This window comes from Miniopterus schreibersii, assembly GCF_964146895.1.
Source record: "Miniopterus schreibersii genome assembly, chromosome: 14".
In the NCBI taxonomy this organism is placed as follows: domain Eukaryota; kingdom Metazoa; phylum Chordata; class Mammalia; order Chiroptera; family Miniopteridae; genus Miniopterus; species Miniopterus schreibersii.
The window spans coordinates 47892020-47907832 of record NC_138114.1 but is presented as its reverse complement, the minus strand read 5'-3'; the positions used below and the strand labels follow the sequence as shown (position 1 = coordinate 47907832).

Sequence of the window (15813 nt, the reverse complement as noted above, 5' to 3'; positions counted from 1 at the left end):
TTTAATTTTTTTTTTTTAATATATCTTTATTGATTTCAGAGAGAGGGAAGGAGAGGGAGAGAGAGATAGAAACATCAATGATGAGAGAGTCATTGATCAGCTGCAGCCCACAACCCGGGCATGTGCCCTGACCAGGAATCGAACCCCGGTAGCCTGGAGCCTAGGTCGACACTCAACTGCTGAGCCACGCCCGGCCGGTCCAATTTTTTAATATTTATCTTACATTTCACTAATTCTTTTTTTGGTTCCAACTTATTTTCTGTTTCACATACCCATTAAAAAATTTTTTTTAAATTAGTATTTTTTTTAAGTTGATATTTTGAACTTCTACTTGGTTCTTTTTGAAACTTACTTGGTTATTTTTGATAGTCTCTTGTTGGCTCATTTTTGTGATGTGTATCTTCTATTACTTTATTATATATTTCCTCTCTTATATTTGTTACCTGGAAATTACAACATCTCAATTACTTAATAGCTATATCTCTTCAGTGTTATTTATTCTGACTCAGAGTGGCTTGTTACTTTGTGTATTTGGTAATCTTTGATTATCACCTTATTTTTGGTTGATCATCTGTGGCATTCTGAAAATCTAAATTGGGAATGCCTTCATCAAAATAAAATTTTTGTTTGCTTCCTTTGGGAGCCAAATGATACTACTGACCTGGGACCATTTTAACCCCCTTTAGTGTACTGAATTAATGAAGAGTCTCAGGAAACACATTAAATAAATATAACAATAAAAACAATTAAATAGCAACACAAAACAGTATATTAAGAAAAATAGTTCTGAAAATAGAGGCTACAGAAATTAAGAGAATGAAGAGATCAATGTACGTTAAGGTAGCTGGCAGACATTCCATGAGGTGATATATAAGTTAATTTGGGTGGCGGGGGAGGGTATTTGAAAAGAGCAATAAGAATGATGAGACTGGATATTGTGATATTATTGTGAAACGGGAACGTATTGTCTACAGCAGAGCATTTGCTTAGGGGAGTAGCTAGAGATGATGCTGGAGAGGTAGGAGAGCATAAATTGTAGAAAAACTTAAAATCTCTGTAGACCTTGAGCTCCATATAGACATGGATGACGCATATCTTGTTCACCATTATAACTCTAGTACCTACCAGAGTGCCTGGCGCATAGTCTATATTCAACACAATTCTGTTGAACTGATTAATGGCATGGACGAAGACACTTTGAAATGTTGAAGCTTTATCTGGAGACTGATGGGGATTCACTGGAGGTTTTGGAGTATGAAAATGTCATGTCATGTTATAAAAAGTGTTTTATAAAGACTATTTTCAAGGCAATGGGCAGAATAGATGGGAGTGGGTAAAGGCTGGGTGTAGGGAGAGCAGCTAGGCGAGGCATGTAATCATCTTTTGGGAAAGAAGGGTCAATAGTGGGCTGAGGATAGTGGGAAGGAAGACTTGTTTTGAGACTGAAGCAACTGTCAAATTTTTCTTACCTAGAAGATAGTAAGAGGGGTATTATCAAGACGAACGAATAATGTGTTAATTTTTGTAGTTGGTGGTTGAATTTGAAAATTTCTCCTCTCATTACTTACCTTTTTCCTAGTGTTTCCTTTTCTGCATGATCATTGGGCTTTCTTCTGTGATGCTCGATCACCCACCAATTATTGTTTTCTAGAGCTACTATGTTCACCTATACCCTGAATATTTCCAATTTGTCAGACCTATTAGACAGTTCCCATCATATCAGAATAGATTTGGGAGGTGCCTACACAGACAGTCACTGAAACCTCTCTTGTGAGAGTGTACAGAGTAATAGAAGACAGGGAAGGAAGCGAGGGTGAGTCCCTGATGCTGGAATTCTTCACCAGGCCTAGAGGTCTAAGACACCACACCTGTCCCCAAAACTTAGAGTCCCACTTCTGCATCTGGTGGCTTTTATCATGTTGCTTACTAGCATCAGGCTCTAGTTGATAAACCTCCAGGGCATCAGAGATTGTTCTTGTATTTTCTCGTTTTTACCGTTAAAACAGAAAAAGTAGGTGTGCGTAGAGCGTTCGCCCTACTGTCTAGCCCAGCCCAGCACTCATACTTCAGGGATGGTGCAATGAATCAAGTGTGTCTACAGTGGTGACTTTAAACTGGCGGCCGCAGAAATCTTTGTAGCAAGTGATACCTGACTGTTTAGTCAGGGGCACTGAGCTCTTTCCCTTACATTGTCAGATTTAAAATGACAACAGCCAACACAACAATAGCTGTCTGGTGTGATTGAATCAAAATTATACCTTTTTTTTTTTTTTTTTGTCAGATCGGCAAAAAATATACTTTTTGGTGTGCGGCAGAATATTAGTAATTAGTTTAGTGTGCCGTGGATGAAAAGGTTGAGAATCGCTGGCCTACAGAGGTTAGTTGTTGACTCCAGAGGCTGTGCTGGGTCAGCCCTTTTCCCCAGGACTTACCTCCAGGGTCCCTGGAAGAAAAGCCCATCCCGTCCCACCAGCTGACTTCCAGGGCCTTGGGTTCGAAGTCTGCTTGACCCTCGTGCGGACGCCCACGGCCTCCTTTCCACTAAGGGCCAAGCCCCTCAGTCCCCAGTGGTCTTCCCTGCCCTTCAAGGGCATCACTTAAATTGTAAGGGAAGGAACAGAGCAGCTCTTTCTGTCTCTGGGACCAAAGCAGGAGGCTGGAAAGCCACTAATAACAGCAACACTATTATTATTAGTTATTATTTTAAATTAAAATCCCGGGGGAGGGGGAGACGTAGATCCTTGTTGCAGGCTTCGCGGTCCTCGGGGACAGAAGCCCCGCCTGGTGTCGCAGCAGAGTGGCCAGCGCGTCCCCAGCGGCCCGGGGCCCGGCGGGCCGGCCGGGGGCGGGGGGCCGGGAGGCGGGGGGCCGGGAGGCGGGCCCCGCCCCGCCCAGCGCGGGCCGCTCGTGTCAGCTTCGCCGCGCCCTCGGCGGGTCCCCGCGGCCGCCGCGTCCCCGGGCGGCCAGGTGTCCTGCGGGAGGCGTTCCCGCGCCGCGAGCCACCTCCCTCCCCACGGGCGGGCGCGTGTGCGCGCGGGTGTGCGTCTCGGGGGTATTTTCCTCCCCGCGCCCGGCCGGGTCCCTCCCGTGCGCGCCCTGCTCCGGCTCCTGCCGCCTGAACCATGTCCGCGAGGGGTGAGTAGGGGCCGGGTGGGCACGGCCCGCGCACCCGCCCCGCGCCCGGGGCCCCGGGGTGCAGGGCGCGGCGCAGGGCGGGCGCGGCAGGTGCGGGAGGGCCGGGGGCTGAGAGCCGCGCTCGCCCACCGGGCCCCAAACTTTCCCCCCTGACCCCCGGGCTCTGGGCGCCTGGGGAGGTGCAGGGAAGCCCTCGCCCTTGACCTTGACCCCCGGGCGTGGGCGAAGCCTGCGGGCCAAGGTCGGTCCAGGCTTTTCTGTACCGGCTGCGGGTCGGCGCTGGGAGGGCGCGGGGGATGGGCTCCTGCCGGGGAGCGGCCTGGAGGGCTGGCCCCAGGGAGGAAGAGGCATTTTTCCTTTCTTGTTACCATTTTGCAGCTTGGTTATGGCAGGAATCCAGGGCTTGATGCAGTAAGATTTAAAGCTGCAGTGCTTACACCCCATTAAAAAAAAGTAAATTCCCTACTGGTACTCCTCTTTGCATTACCCCCCCCCCCCCTTTTCCTCTGGAGTGAAACAATTCTTGCAGGTGAAACTGGGTGAAAGGGAAAAAAAAAATCAGAATAGCTTTTCAGGCAAGAGTGCAGGGGATATGTTTCTTGCCATCTGGAGCCAGCCGTGATGCCGGGGGGAGCGGGCTAGTCATACATAGCTCGTGGCTGCTGCTGTGAGTGAAATATTAAAGAGATCAAGTCACACGAAGCGACTCGGGCGCTTTGCCATAGGCATTGAAGGAAAATATTGATTATATTTAGAAACCTTATTTGAAAGCAGTTAAGTACCATACGTTTTGATACCCCGAAACTTGTAGGAGGAGTTGCAGAGTTTTGTGGGGTTTTTAAAAAAAACTCTGAAGGGTTAACCCTGCTTTTCTTGGTGGGGAGAGTTTAGGAATTCGATTACATGTGCTGGATAGTTAAGTGCTGCTTTTCAGGGTTCATCCCGGGTATGTAACAAATAGAATAATTTCTAGCCAGAATGTTTAAATTCCTTTTTAAGGAAACTGGTCCTTGTTGATCTGGTTTATGGCTGGTTGGTTCCGTACCTGGAAATGGAGTGGTTTGGGTGGAATGACATAGTTTACATTTGTAGATACTGGGACATGGAGCCGTGAGATACTTACTGCCTGCCTGATGACGCCTAATAATCTGTGCATGTCAGAGAAAAAAAAAAAACCCTGCTGGAACAGATATGATTTTAGGGGACTGGGTGTGTGTACGGGATCCTCTGGCTGGCACCAGCTGAACATCCCTGAACAGTGTTCTAAGCCTGAGACTTTCCGACCTGCCCTCTGTCCTCAGTACCACAAGGAACAAGTGGGGAATGTCTCTCATGGGTTGTAAAACTTGCTGTGGTCAGAGTTCACTTCTGAGCCAGTTTTACACCACCCAGATCCTTAGTACAGGACCCTGCACACCATAGGAGCCAAGTGACTGCTGGGAGTGTTGGCGCCTCCTGGGAAGCGTCAAGTTCGTTAGGAAACCCCCTGCCCAGGGTCACAGTCTCTGACCCCACCTATTACGGGGTCTCTGTGCTTTATCTGAGGATGTGAAATGAAGGTGGACCCAGCGATTCAGGATTGGGGCTGAGTTCTCCCAATATTTCTCCTTGAGCCTGGTCTCGAGCAGGACGACTTGGAGTCAAGACATGTCACTCAGCTGTCTTGTTTCCCCTCCAAACCCCGTGCTGATAATTAGCATGTAACTGTTTAAAGACTGACTGATCTTGCAGGGGAGATAAAAACACACACCATGATCATAAATATCAGTTACTGATGCTTTGAGTATGTCAGGCATTTTACATGTATTGTATCATTTTATCCTCGTAGTAACTGAGTCAGGTGGATTCTGCTGCCACCTCCCCATTTTACAGATGAAGGAACTGAGGTTTGAGGGGTTGTGTGATTTTCCCGGGTGAAGTGGCAGATCCTGATTTCCACCCAGGTCTGTCTCACTTCTGATCACATCCGCTTTGTCTTACCACCTCTCCGTTATTAATCCTTTGAATATTATAGTAAATATCACAATCATTGATTTACTAAGAACAGAGAGACAATGCCTTATACTTGAGATTTAAAGGAAATGGCCTTTGTAAGTAAGTTGGAATTTCCAGTACATTTAGAAACATCTTCATGGACACTTGGTAACGACGAAGGGGAGAGGAAATGAGCAGGGACGAGGGCTTCCCATCCTTTCCGAGACCGAGACTGCAGGAGTGAGGGCGGTGGTTGGGCACGGTTGGCCTCAAATGTCCTAACTTTGCACGCAGAGTTTTCATTGCAGACCGAGCCGAGTCCCAGGCTGCATCCACCGAAGGCAGAGGTGGCCGCAGCAAAGCCCTCTGCTGGACAGTGGCTCTCTCGTGTGGCCGGCGTGCTGAGGGGCTGTGGGAATCAGAGCTGCACCCACTTTTGCTGCCGTGTTCAGCCGCCCCGTTTACGGAGAGCTCAGCGGAGATGTGTGTGCTGATGACAAAGGGCCGACTTTGTTCTGTGTCTTCTCTCTGCTTCCTGTAACTCCGCCTGCTACACAACTAGTTGCATCACTCTGCCTTTATCAGTTGCTCTCACGGTGATGTTGTCAAGATTAATGCACCTGCATTTCTTGTTTGCTGTTATATGGGGGCCATTTTTCTGGCCTGTATCAGCTACCGTGTTTCCTCTCTTTGAGTTACAAAGCAATCCAGCACTTATCAAGCTGCAAAGAGATACTTGATGGCCAAGTTTAGTCATTATTAACATCATTAATTTGTGTGTTTACAAAAAAATCAAAACAGCAATGCACTACACTTCCTGGGAGTCTTTTTTTTTTTTTTTGGCATTTAAAATAAATGGGTTCCAATTCAATAAGTAGATTTTTTTTTTTTTCATGAGAGAAATACTTTTTGGCATCAATATTTCACATATGGGAGAGTCATGGTTCAGAAAGATTTTCAGAAGGTTGAATTGCTCCCACATTGTATCTGTGAACCACATTACATTTATTTTATTTTATTTTCTTAGATCTTGTGCAGAGAAGCCGGAGTCGATCACACTTCTCAGGTTGTGGCTCACGGTCATCGTTCTGAGTTCAGCAGGGCCCTATCCATTTCTGTGCCCATCCCCAACCCCAGTCCCTTCTCCCGTAGGTGATGATTCTGATACATTTGATATAGGTGCCCTTGAATTTGTAGTAAAATCAATTCTTAGACCAGTTCTTATATTGACAGCTATAAGTACCAAGTCATTTTGTATGTGTGTATGTGTGTGTTTCAAGAATTCATCAAGTTCTAGTTTGGATAACTGATACTATGAACCCATCCGCACCTCTGACCTTATTTGGAAGTTGGCATCACTTACCGCAGCAGCGTGCCTCATTCTGTTAGGGGCTAGGCACACAGGATGAAAATCGGTTAGTCCCGCTCCCAGGGGAACTCGCACTGAGGCGTGTGCGAGTGTGTGTGTGTGTCAGTGATGCACACAGCTGATAAAGATTATCCTCTAGGAACGATTAATCTGGTGTGGGAGGGTCAACTTATTGTCCCCAAAGGTAACAGGACAGCTTCACTTCACAGAGGCCGTGGAACCCGCGTCGGATCTGGGAGGGTGAGGAAGGCTTTGGCTGGCGGGATGCTGACAGTGTGCTTTCCTTTCGGAAGGAGTGAGGTGCAGGGTGTGGGGAGGGGAGCCTGTGACGTCAGGGGGGTACCAGATGGGCAGTGAGGAGGAAAGGAGACTGGGGAAGACGGAATGAGGTATGAGCCGGTATCCTTCCTCACAGCTCTTCCCAGCAGGGGACAGATGTAAAGGAGGGGAGCGAGCGGCCTGCCCTCGGACCGTTGGGAAGAACTCACATTTAAATATACAGTATTTTTCACACGCACCATATATGCTCATCCACATGGGGTACTTCTGCCTACACCTGATGGGATACCGGGATAGCAGGTGTTTATGGGGCTGTCCCAGGTAAATTGGGACCGTGGCCTTCCTAACTAGTAGAGTTTCTAACTAGCATCCCTTCGTCTCAAAGGTAGAATTTTGGTCAATATCTGGATATCTTGCCTGTAGTATTTGCTGCATCGTATATTATCTACATCAAAATTTAATTTAAATACTGGGCTGGCTATTTCATCTCCTGGAAAGTTGGTGTGTTGAGGTGTAATTACTTTTATAGGCTAACAATAACACTCAGTACCAAGTTAAACCCAAATGAATTTTTTGGAATATTTGTTTTTTATTTTGTTGGTAATTCACATCATAGTTTCCTTCTATTGGGGTGAATTATCTAGAGAAAAACATTTGTGGGAAGGAACTGTTGAAGCCTTTGGTCCCTCCGCAGTCCTTTTAAACAAGGGGCTCTATTTCTTCTAGTTAATGCAGCATCAAAGCTGCTTTAAAACATGTAGCTCAATTAACCTATGGTTATTCTTGGACTCACTACCTACTTAATGACTTTCTGCCAATATATTTGAATTTATTTTCCCCAGCACATTTTATTGAGAAAATTATCTAATATGCATTTACCAATATAGGGAAATTGTCCATATTTTGTTTCATGATTATTGGGTGGGCAAGACATTATTTAGCAGATGTATTTATAAAATCCTTTGTATTGTCGAGCCCTGCATTAGAATAAAAATGAAAGCAGGAACTATGGGTCAGGCACTCAGAATTACTTGCTCATTGATTAGAGATCATATGATTTGGGTCCTTTGTTAGATAATTTTTTCAGACTCATAAGAGGAAGAGCTCTACATGCATAATTATTGTTATTCACATTTTAATAAATTACAGTTCTCTGTTTTGTACACTGTGTTCTTTCTCCAGCTCTTTAACATTATTACATATGAGAATAATATTGGATGGTATATATGTAACTATATTAGAGCCAATTTACAAATAGTTTGCCTTAAAGAAGATATTCTCTAATATGTTTTGCTTAAAACTGTGTCTAAGGTCTTCTGCTGTGCTTTTCTCTCTCACTTTGAGAATTCATTTGAAAAACACATCAGCACCGGGGTAGGCACCAGAGAACCGAGTGGCAACAATGAGGGGAAATTAGGACAATGAAGTAAACAGCTATTTCTGGCTTTCAGCTCCAAATGGGAATGAACAGAAGGAGAGGAGTCCCAGAGTCTGGGAGGAGGGGAGGAACCCATACTTTTTTAATGTTACAAAAAATGTAGAAGAGAGGTCGGATTGGCAATCTCTAATGGATTCTAAGGAGGTTTTTGTTGTTCTGTTAAACAAAGGAATCTTTATTTTGATTCATGTAAGCATTTGGGTGCTAATGAGCGTGAGTATCAGTGATGGTTTAGTTTTATCAACAGTTACTTAGTTACTGTTTATTTTAGGGGACTCTATTCTCTGGTTAGACACTTGATATAAATTGTAGAATTGTAGTTATAAATAATGTACTCATCCTGTCATTCAGTAAGTATTAGTCGAACACCTACTAGGTGCTCAAGTTGTTCTAGATACTGAGATGAGACAGCCACTTACCAAATAGACATCCAGTGTGACAGGTGTGAGAAGTGTTAAGAAGAAAAATAAAGCCTGGCCAGGCGTGGCTCAGCGGTTGAGCGTCGACTTATGATCCAGGAGATTGAGGTTCAGTACCCAGTGAGGGCACAGGCCCAGATTGTGGGCTTGATCCCCAGTTGGGGGCGTGCAGGAGGCAGCTGATCAATGACTCTCTCATCATTGATGTTTTTCTCTCTCTCTCCCTCTCCCTTCCTCTCTCTGAAATCAATAAAGATATATTTTTAAAAAATAAAGAAAAATAAAGAAGAGCAAGTAGAAGAGAGAATGTGGGGAAGCGAGAGGGCAGGTAGGGTGTTGCTTTATATGGGTGATAATGGGAGGGCTCCTTGATAAAGTGACAGTTGAGCAGAAACCCGAGGGAGGGGAGGAGTTCATGGGGATTCTGGTAGAGGGTTTTCTAGGCTGCGAGATAAGCGGCCGAAGGCCTTGAGGTCTCCCCTGCTTGTGTGTCCTCGGGCCAGTAGGGAGGCCAGTGTGGCCGGATCAGAGACACGGGGGAGATGAAGTTAGATTGTGGGAGGGGGGTGTCAGACTGGTCCTTGTAGGCCACTGAGAGGACGTGAGTTTTCCTTTGGGAGAGACTGAGTGAGATAGGAAACCCTAGGAGAGTTTGAGCAGAGCTGTGACATGATTTGTTTAAAAGGATGGCTCGGTCAACAATATGGAGAGTAGACGGGGTAGATGTGGGAAGACCAGTTAGGAGGCTACTATACTGGCCAAGAGAAGATGGTGACTTAGAGCAGATGGTAGGACATCAGGTGAGAAGTCATTGAATTCTGGAAATATTTCTAAGGAAGTACTTACAGGACTTGCTGATGGGTTGGAAGTGTGGAAGGAAAAAAAAAGAATTGTGGATAAGTCCTTGTATTTTATTTTTTTAGCAACTGGAAGAATAGCTTGTCATTTTCTGGGGTGAGGAAGAGTATAGAAGGAGCAGGTTTGGGGCTTGGGGGAATCAAGCATTCTGGACATTTAAGTTTGAGATGTATCTTAGCCATTCTATTATGAAGATATTTATAATGCCCATTTTACAGTTAGAGAAAATGAGACATAGAGAAGTAAGGAAACTTGCCAGAGACCATCTAGCTCATAAGTGGTTGATCAGGATTTAAATCCAGGTCTTGTTATTGCTGGAGTATGTTTTACACACCACAATGCTGCCTCTCTACATTAGGCGAAAAAACATGCCGGGAAAATAATGTTTCTGGTTTTCATTCCTTAATTATTCTGGAGGATTATGATTTCCCATTATGCGAGATAATTTTCTGCATTTTTAAACATGGCTTGTGTTTGAGGGGAAAAAATATCCTGTCCTCACATTATCCCAAATTCTACCATTCATCAATATTATCTTTGTTAGCATTGCAAAAATGCTACTAAAACATGAAGAAGCATATTCAGTGATTATAGCATTCATTCATCCATTCATTCATTTATTCATTCAATGAAATCAGAGTTCTTGCTGTGAGCCAGGCGGGGGGAGGGGTACTCGCACCTCTACTCACAGAGCCCCCAGACCAATGAAGGTGGGAGATCTGTGTGCAGAATACAACACATTGTGACCTGATGTGATGGTGGCACATACAGGGCGTTGCAGGAGCACAGAGGAAGGACCCTGGGCCATCCTGATTGGATGGCTGTGGGGCCAAAGCAAGTGATAACTGGAATGTGGCCTTAACGAGTGAGTGAAATTTGCCCAATGGAGAAGTGGTGGGAAAATGTTCCAAACGTAGGAAGCAGCTTGTTTTTAAAATGTATAGTTAGCATACTAAACTTCAGGAATAAGACATTTGAAGTTAACTATAACATACAAGAACACTATAAGGAAAAATTTAAAACTATACTGAGGGACATACAGGATTTAAGTCATTGGAGAGACCTGTATTCTTGAATGAGACGACACAATAGTGTTAAACTTTTCATTTTCTTTAAGTATTTCTATATAGGAAGTAAAATTCCAATTAAAATGCCAACAGAATCTTTTTTTAGAGACACGGAAAAATGATACTATTATTAATTTTGTAAAACAAAGTAAATGAAATTCCAAAGAGGAAGTGTTATCAAGGGAGATTAGTCCTATGGAATCTTAAAGCACAATATAAAAGTGTTCCGCTGGGGCCTCTGGTCACCTCTCCCACCCCCACCCAGCCTGACCACTAGTCTCTCTGAACTGCTTTGACCAGAGGCTCTTTTCCACAGCGTACCTGATACCAAGGTGTCATTTAGAAACCTAACTAATTAAAAGCTAAAAAGCTACATGCTTATTTTCAACTTTTAAGAGCTATAATCTCACTGTCCAGGGCAACTTGTTTGATATAAAAGAGGAATATACCCATATAGTTAAATTCAAGCTGAACAATTTAATATAATATAAGTGAAAAATGAAAGGCCTCCATCCCCTGAAGTAACCACTATTCTCAGGTTTTTGAGATTCACTTAAAGGGGAAAGTTATGTGTATGCAAAGACTAAAATGGATCTATTTATTACCTATAAAACTACTGTCTACCTACCTACTTACTTAAAAACACACACACACACCACATTGCTGCCCTGGCTGGGTGGCTCAGCTGGTTGGAGCGTGGCCCATACACCAAAAGGTCGCAGGTTCCATACCCATTCAGGGCACACACCTAGGTTGCGAGTTTGATCCCCAGTAGGGGCACGTAAGGGAGGCAACTGATGGATGTTTCTCTCTCTCTCCCTTCTTCTCTCCCTAAAAATAAAAACAAAACAAAGCACATCCTCGGATGAGGCTTAAAATACCAACAACATAAAAAGAATCACGTTGCCTTTTTTACATAATATATCTTGAGGCCTTTCCATATTAGTACATACAGATATAGCTTATTTTTTTATGACTGCATAGTATCCAAGCATATGGTTGCACCCTGACTTAATAGTCCTTCATTGTAGATACTTTGTTTGCGTTTATAGTCAGTGCTGCACTGAACATCTTCGTGATGACATTTTTAGGACATAGCCGTGGGCATTAGACTGTAACTTTCAATGAGGTTTCACTGATGGGTCAGAGAAAAGGGCCCAGAGAATCCTTCAACCCCCTGTGTGGTTGACTTGCCCTGGCCCTCTCCTGGGCTGCCCCCAACCTTGCCCCCCACGTTCCCCCCCATTCAGTCTCTGCCCAGCCAGGAGCAGCTTATTTCTGCAGCAGGAGAAAATGTTGCAGAAGTTTCCTTCAGTTATGCCAAGGGACAGACCGCTTCTAGCCCAGAGGGAAAAAAAGAATATTTTCTCTCACTTCCTCTCAAGCCAGCCTCATTGCCTGTTATGGGATTAATTTTCTCTTGATTGATCCATTGTTTTTAGGACAAGATATTAACAAAATAGTCTGGTGCTGTTATATCTTCCAAAGGCTGTATTATTTATTCTTCTTATTCATGGTCACCTGTTACCCTCGGTTAAAAAACACACCCTGAAAATTAATTCTTGTTTAGGTTGAGTCCAGAGGTCCCCACTTGAAAATAATCAGAATGGCAGCCAGCCCCCCACAGGAGGGGGAGTTGGGTGAGGAGCTGGGAGACTTGGGTTCTACCTTGAGTTTCGCTTTTCCAGCCGTGTGACCGTGGGCACACCACTCAGCAGACCCTCTCCTGGGAGCCCCCTTCCCTAGTCCCATCTATTCCCTGGACAGTCTCAGAGGACTCCCCACTTCCAAGTCCCGAAACTAATAATGAATCCCCAGATCAGACGGCTCAGTTTTACTCTGACTGAATTCCTGTAACGTTTAACTCTTGGCTGGAGTTCCTGCAGACGGAAGCGGAGATTGGCAGCATTTTATGTAGTTATTTGGGCAAAGGGGATGGGAAGATGCTGGCTGCCATCTCAAGTCACTGTGCTAACATTTTCAGCTCTTTTTCACTTTTGCTTTTGCAAGATCTGACTCCTGGTTTACTAGGAGAGCTGGTACCATTTCTGAGAAACCTGGGATGGCTTTGGTGTTCTAAAGACAACCAAAATGAAAGTCCTTCTTGAACTGGCTGTTAGGTACCATTTTTAATGATATTCATAACATATTCTGGTTGAGGACCCCAAAGCTAAAACTAACAGTGGGCCCACTTTGCTCTTAGAAAGGGTCATATGATATTCATTAGGTTTGTTGAATTAATTTATTTGGAATCATTGACTGATAAGGCTTAATATAAGAATATCAACTCTAACCTATAAAACACTTTAAATGCCAACTTTTGTATGGAGTAGAAAGAACTAGGAAAATGTCCGTCTCTTTGTTTTTTTCCGTGTCTCTTTCCTGTTGTTTCTGGCAACAAACAAGAATTTCAAACTTTTATTTGGCCAAAAGGAAATGCAGATTTGAGAAGTGAGGATTCCCTACTTGAGCATTAAGAGAAGCACTTGTTTCCCTTGTGTAGTTCTTTGACTTTGCAGGAAAGCATCAGTAACTGAGCATTTTTCTTTTTCTTCCTTTTGATGGGTTTGGTAGTTAAGTCAGGTTCTCCCTCAAGCACTTCAGTCTTCAGATCATGGTGGTCACATTATGCAACATCTTTCTCAATTAAGCAAGGGAAGCATCGATAGGTAAGCCAGGGGAAAGACTCTCACACACGCATTGACTCTTTATAGTAAACACAATGATTTCTGCTTCTGTATTATTCACTGCGGAATAAAATACTCTTCAAGAAATTGATGTTGGCATGCTGACTGTCATCTATCAAGTGCGCCACTCATGCCTGTTAGGACACATTTTTTTCGAAAAATTATTTTACTATCTTATTGACTAGGTCACATAAAAGGGATGACAGTGGGAATTTATTTCATTAATAGAATGTTAGAGGAAAGATGTTTTATAGGAAATTGTCGTCATGTGTAATGTACTTTAAAATTTAGTGGAATGCTTTGGAGGTTATGAATATTGACGACACAGAGCGATGGCAGAAGGGATGTACTCTATCCTCCGGTTTGTTCAAAGTATTAGCAACAACACTTTCACTCTCCCAAGCTGTCTCTTTTCAAATTTATTTCCTAGTCTTTCTCTGGCTTTTGTATTCTGTAAGGTTATGACTGATGACAAAGACCCTAGTGGAGATAATTTGACAGGCTTGACCTTATTTGGGGAGCAATATTCATGGATACTATTACCACCTGAGTAGTAGGCACAACATCTTAGCCAAATCTGTCTGCCTAGCACCTAGTAGGTCCATTGTACAAATATTTATTCAGCACCTATTGTCTTAAGAGCAGTAGCTACAGCAGTGCCCACAACAGATTTTTTAAAAATCCTTGCTGACGGGAGCTTACATTTTGAGTTGTGTTATTTTATTTATGTAAAAAATTATATTTATAAAATATAAGTAAGTAAAATATACGGCATCTCAGATGGCGATGAGTGGTCTGGAGAAATGAAGCAGGGTGGGGATGGGGAGTGCGAGATGGGCAATCAGGGAAGGCTTCATTGAGGAGATGACCCTTAAACAAAGAAAAGGAGGAGAGAAAACGAGTCCTGCAAGTACGTCGAGTAAGAAAAGTCTTGTTAGAGGGAAGAGCCATTGCAACCCTGAGTCGGGAATAGCTTGGAGTATCCCGGGCACAGTGAGGCTAGGCGGAGGGCGTCAGGGATGGTGGGGTCTGGGGGGTCTGGGGATCGGTCCTCAGCTGTCTTGTGAACCAACATGGGGTCTTTGGCTTTTACTCTGGGTGAGATGGGAACCATAGGAGGGTGTTGAGCAGACGGACACACTTTTGTTAAATGTTGACCTGAACTGAATGTTCCTTTAAAGAAAACACGAGGGACCCCGATCTGTGGCTTTGGCCTGTTTATTTATATAGTATTTGGTCATCCTTGGGTTTTGTGGGCCGCGTGTGCGCGCTCACATGCGTGCAGGGCCAGGACCGGGGCGAGGGGAGTAAGATACCACCCCGAGAGTGGCGCCTCCTTGACTTGTGCACCCCTGCGCCTCACTCCCCTCGCCCCGGACCTGCCCTGCCTGTGTGTTTATTGATTTAATCCGTGAGTACGGTACGAGTAAGATTTAGCTGTGGCTGCTGTCCCTGTTCGTAGCTCGCAGACAAGCTGTATGTCCTGCGCCACGGCACTTACGCTGCTGGCACGAGAGGGGAGCAAGCGCGGCCCACGGCTAACGCGCAGCCGAGCACTCGACGTGGCCCCAAGAGCGGCTCCCGGAGGAAGGCGAACCGCTTCCTTCTGCGGTTTCGCAAAGGAGAAGCTGTGCATCTAGATAGCCTCCCGCAAGGGTGTGTCCCGGCGTAGAAATCAAGATGTCTGATGAGACATGGTTATATCTTCGGTGCACCAGGACTTCTGGAATGCCGCGTCGGTTCAGTTGTTAAGTCCAGCATGTTTTTTTAGATAGCGACCTACCCCTTAGGACCAGGGTTACGTGCAGGTGTGGCTGCCGTCAAAAGTCTCAGCTGCCACCCCTGCCCGGCCTCCTGTGACGTGCACCGGGACAGTTCAGGATCTTTGAAAGCAGATAAGGCGGAGGGAAGCGATGAGTTTACTGGACATGCAGACACGTCGGACAGAGTGAGAGACGAGACGGCGCACGCTGCGGACAGGACCTCCGAGGCCTGGGCTGCGGGAAGCGCGCAGAGGTGAGGGTTCCACTGTCTCTGCGGCCGTCTCCCCATCGGACGGGAGAAGCGTCTTGGCGGAGCTGAGCTGCGCTTTCCCTTCTGGATCCGTCTGTCCAGGTTGCGCAGTGTAAGCTCCCCACCAGGGACAGTGCCTGTCGTGTCTGTTTACCACCGTGAATGCGCTTTAAGAGCGGAAAGCTAATGTACATAAACGGTAGCTGCAGATGGCAATTCAGCAGTTCAAGTGTGTGGAGTCTAATAACGTGTGGTCGGTGTCTGATAGAGCCTTTTAAGGAATTAATTTCAGGCAATGCTCTTCCTCAATTTGGAGAATGTAAAGAAAGCAACCAGAATTGTAAACCGGGTCATTTGTACAAATGGGCAACTGTCATCAAGACCACTCGTAGATGCTCTTACTCCCTTCCCTGCATCGCTGCCTGTTAGTCTTCTACAGATTGGCCTTGATTGCGTGGCCCCCTTCCCAGGAAGCCCCCACGACCCCCGTTGCCTCCCCAATCCCCTTCGGGTTCCTCTGCCACCGCGTTAGGGTTTCTCTGTGGGTAGGTACCGGGGCACTTTGAACACTTCG

At 45.2% G+C, this 15813-nt stretch overlaps 1 protein-coding gene across 7 annotated transcripts in view; it reads left to right on the top strand.

The window, feature by feature from the left end:
• ABLIM1 (actin binding LIM protein 1) overlaps positions 1-15813 on the top strand; it is a gene marked incomplete at its 5' end in the record, with an annotated part of 227952 nt that overhangs the window by 14801 nt on the left and 197338 nt on the right. For 4 of the 7 annotated variants that reach the window (XM_081158059.1, XM_081158063.1, XM_081158076.1 and 1 more), the window contains one exon: positions 2894-3135. The exons of 1 other annotated variant lie outside the window; for it this stretch is intronic. In XM_081158059.1, the coding sequence (XP_081014185.1) occupies positions 3123-3135 (13 nt within the window). Of the gene's footprint in view, positions 1-2893; positions 3136-15813 lie in introns of those variants that run through there. 2 more of the 7 variants (XM_081158061.1, XM_081158066.1) reach the window with 2 other exon arrangements.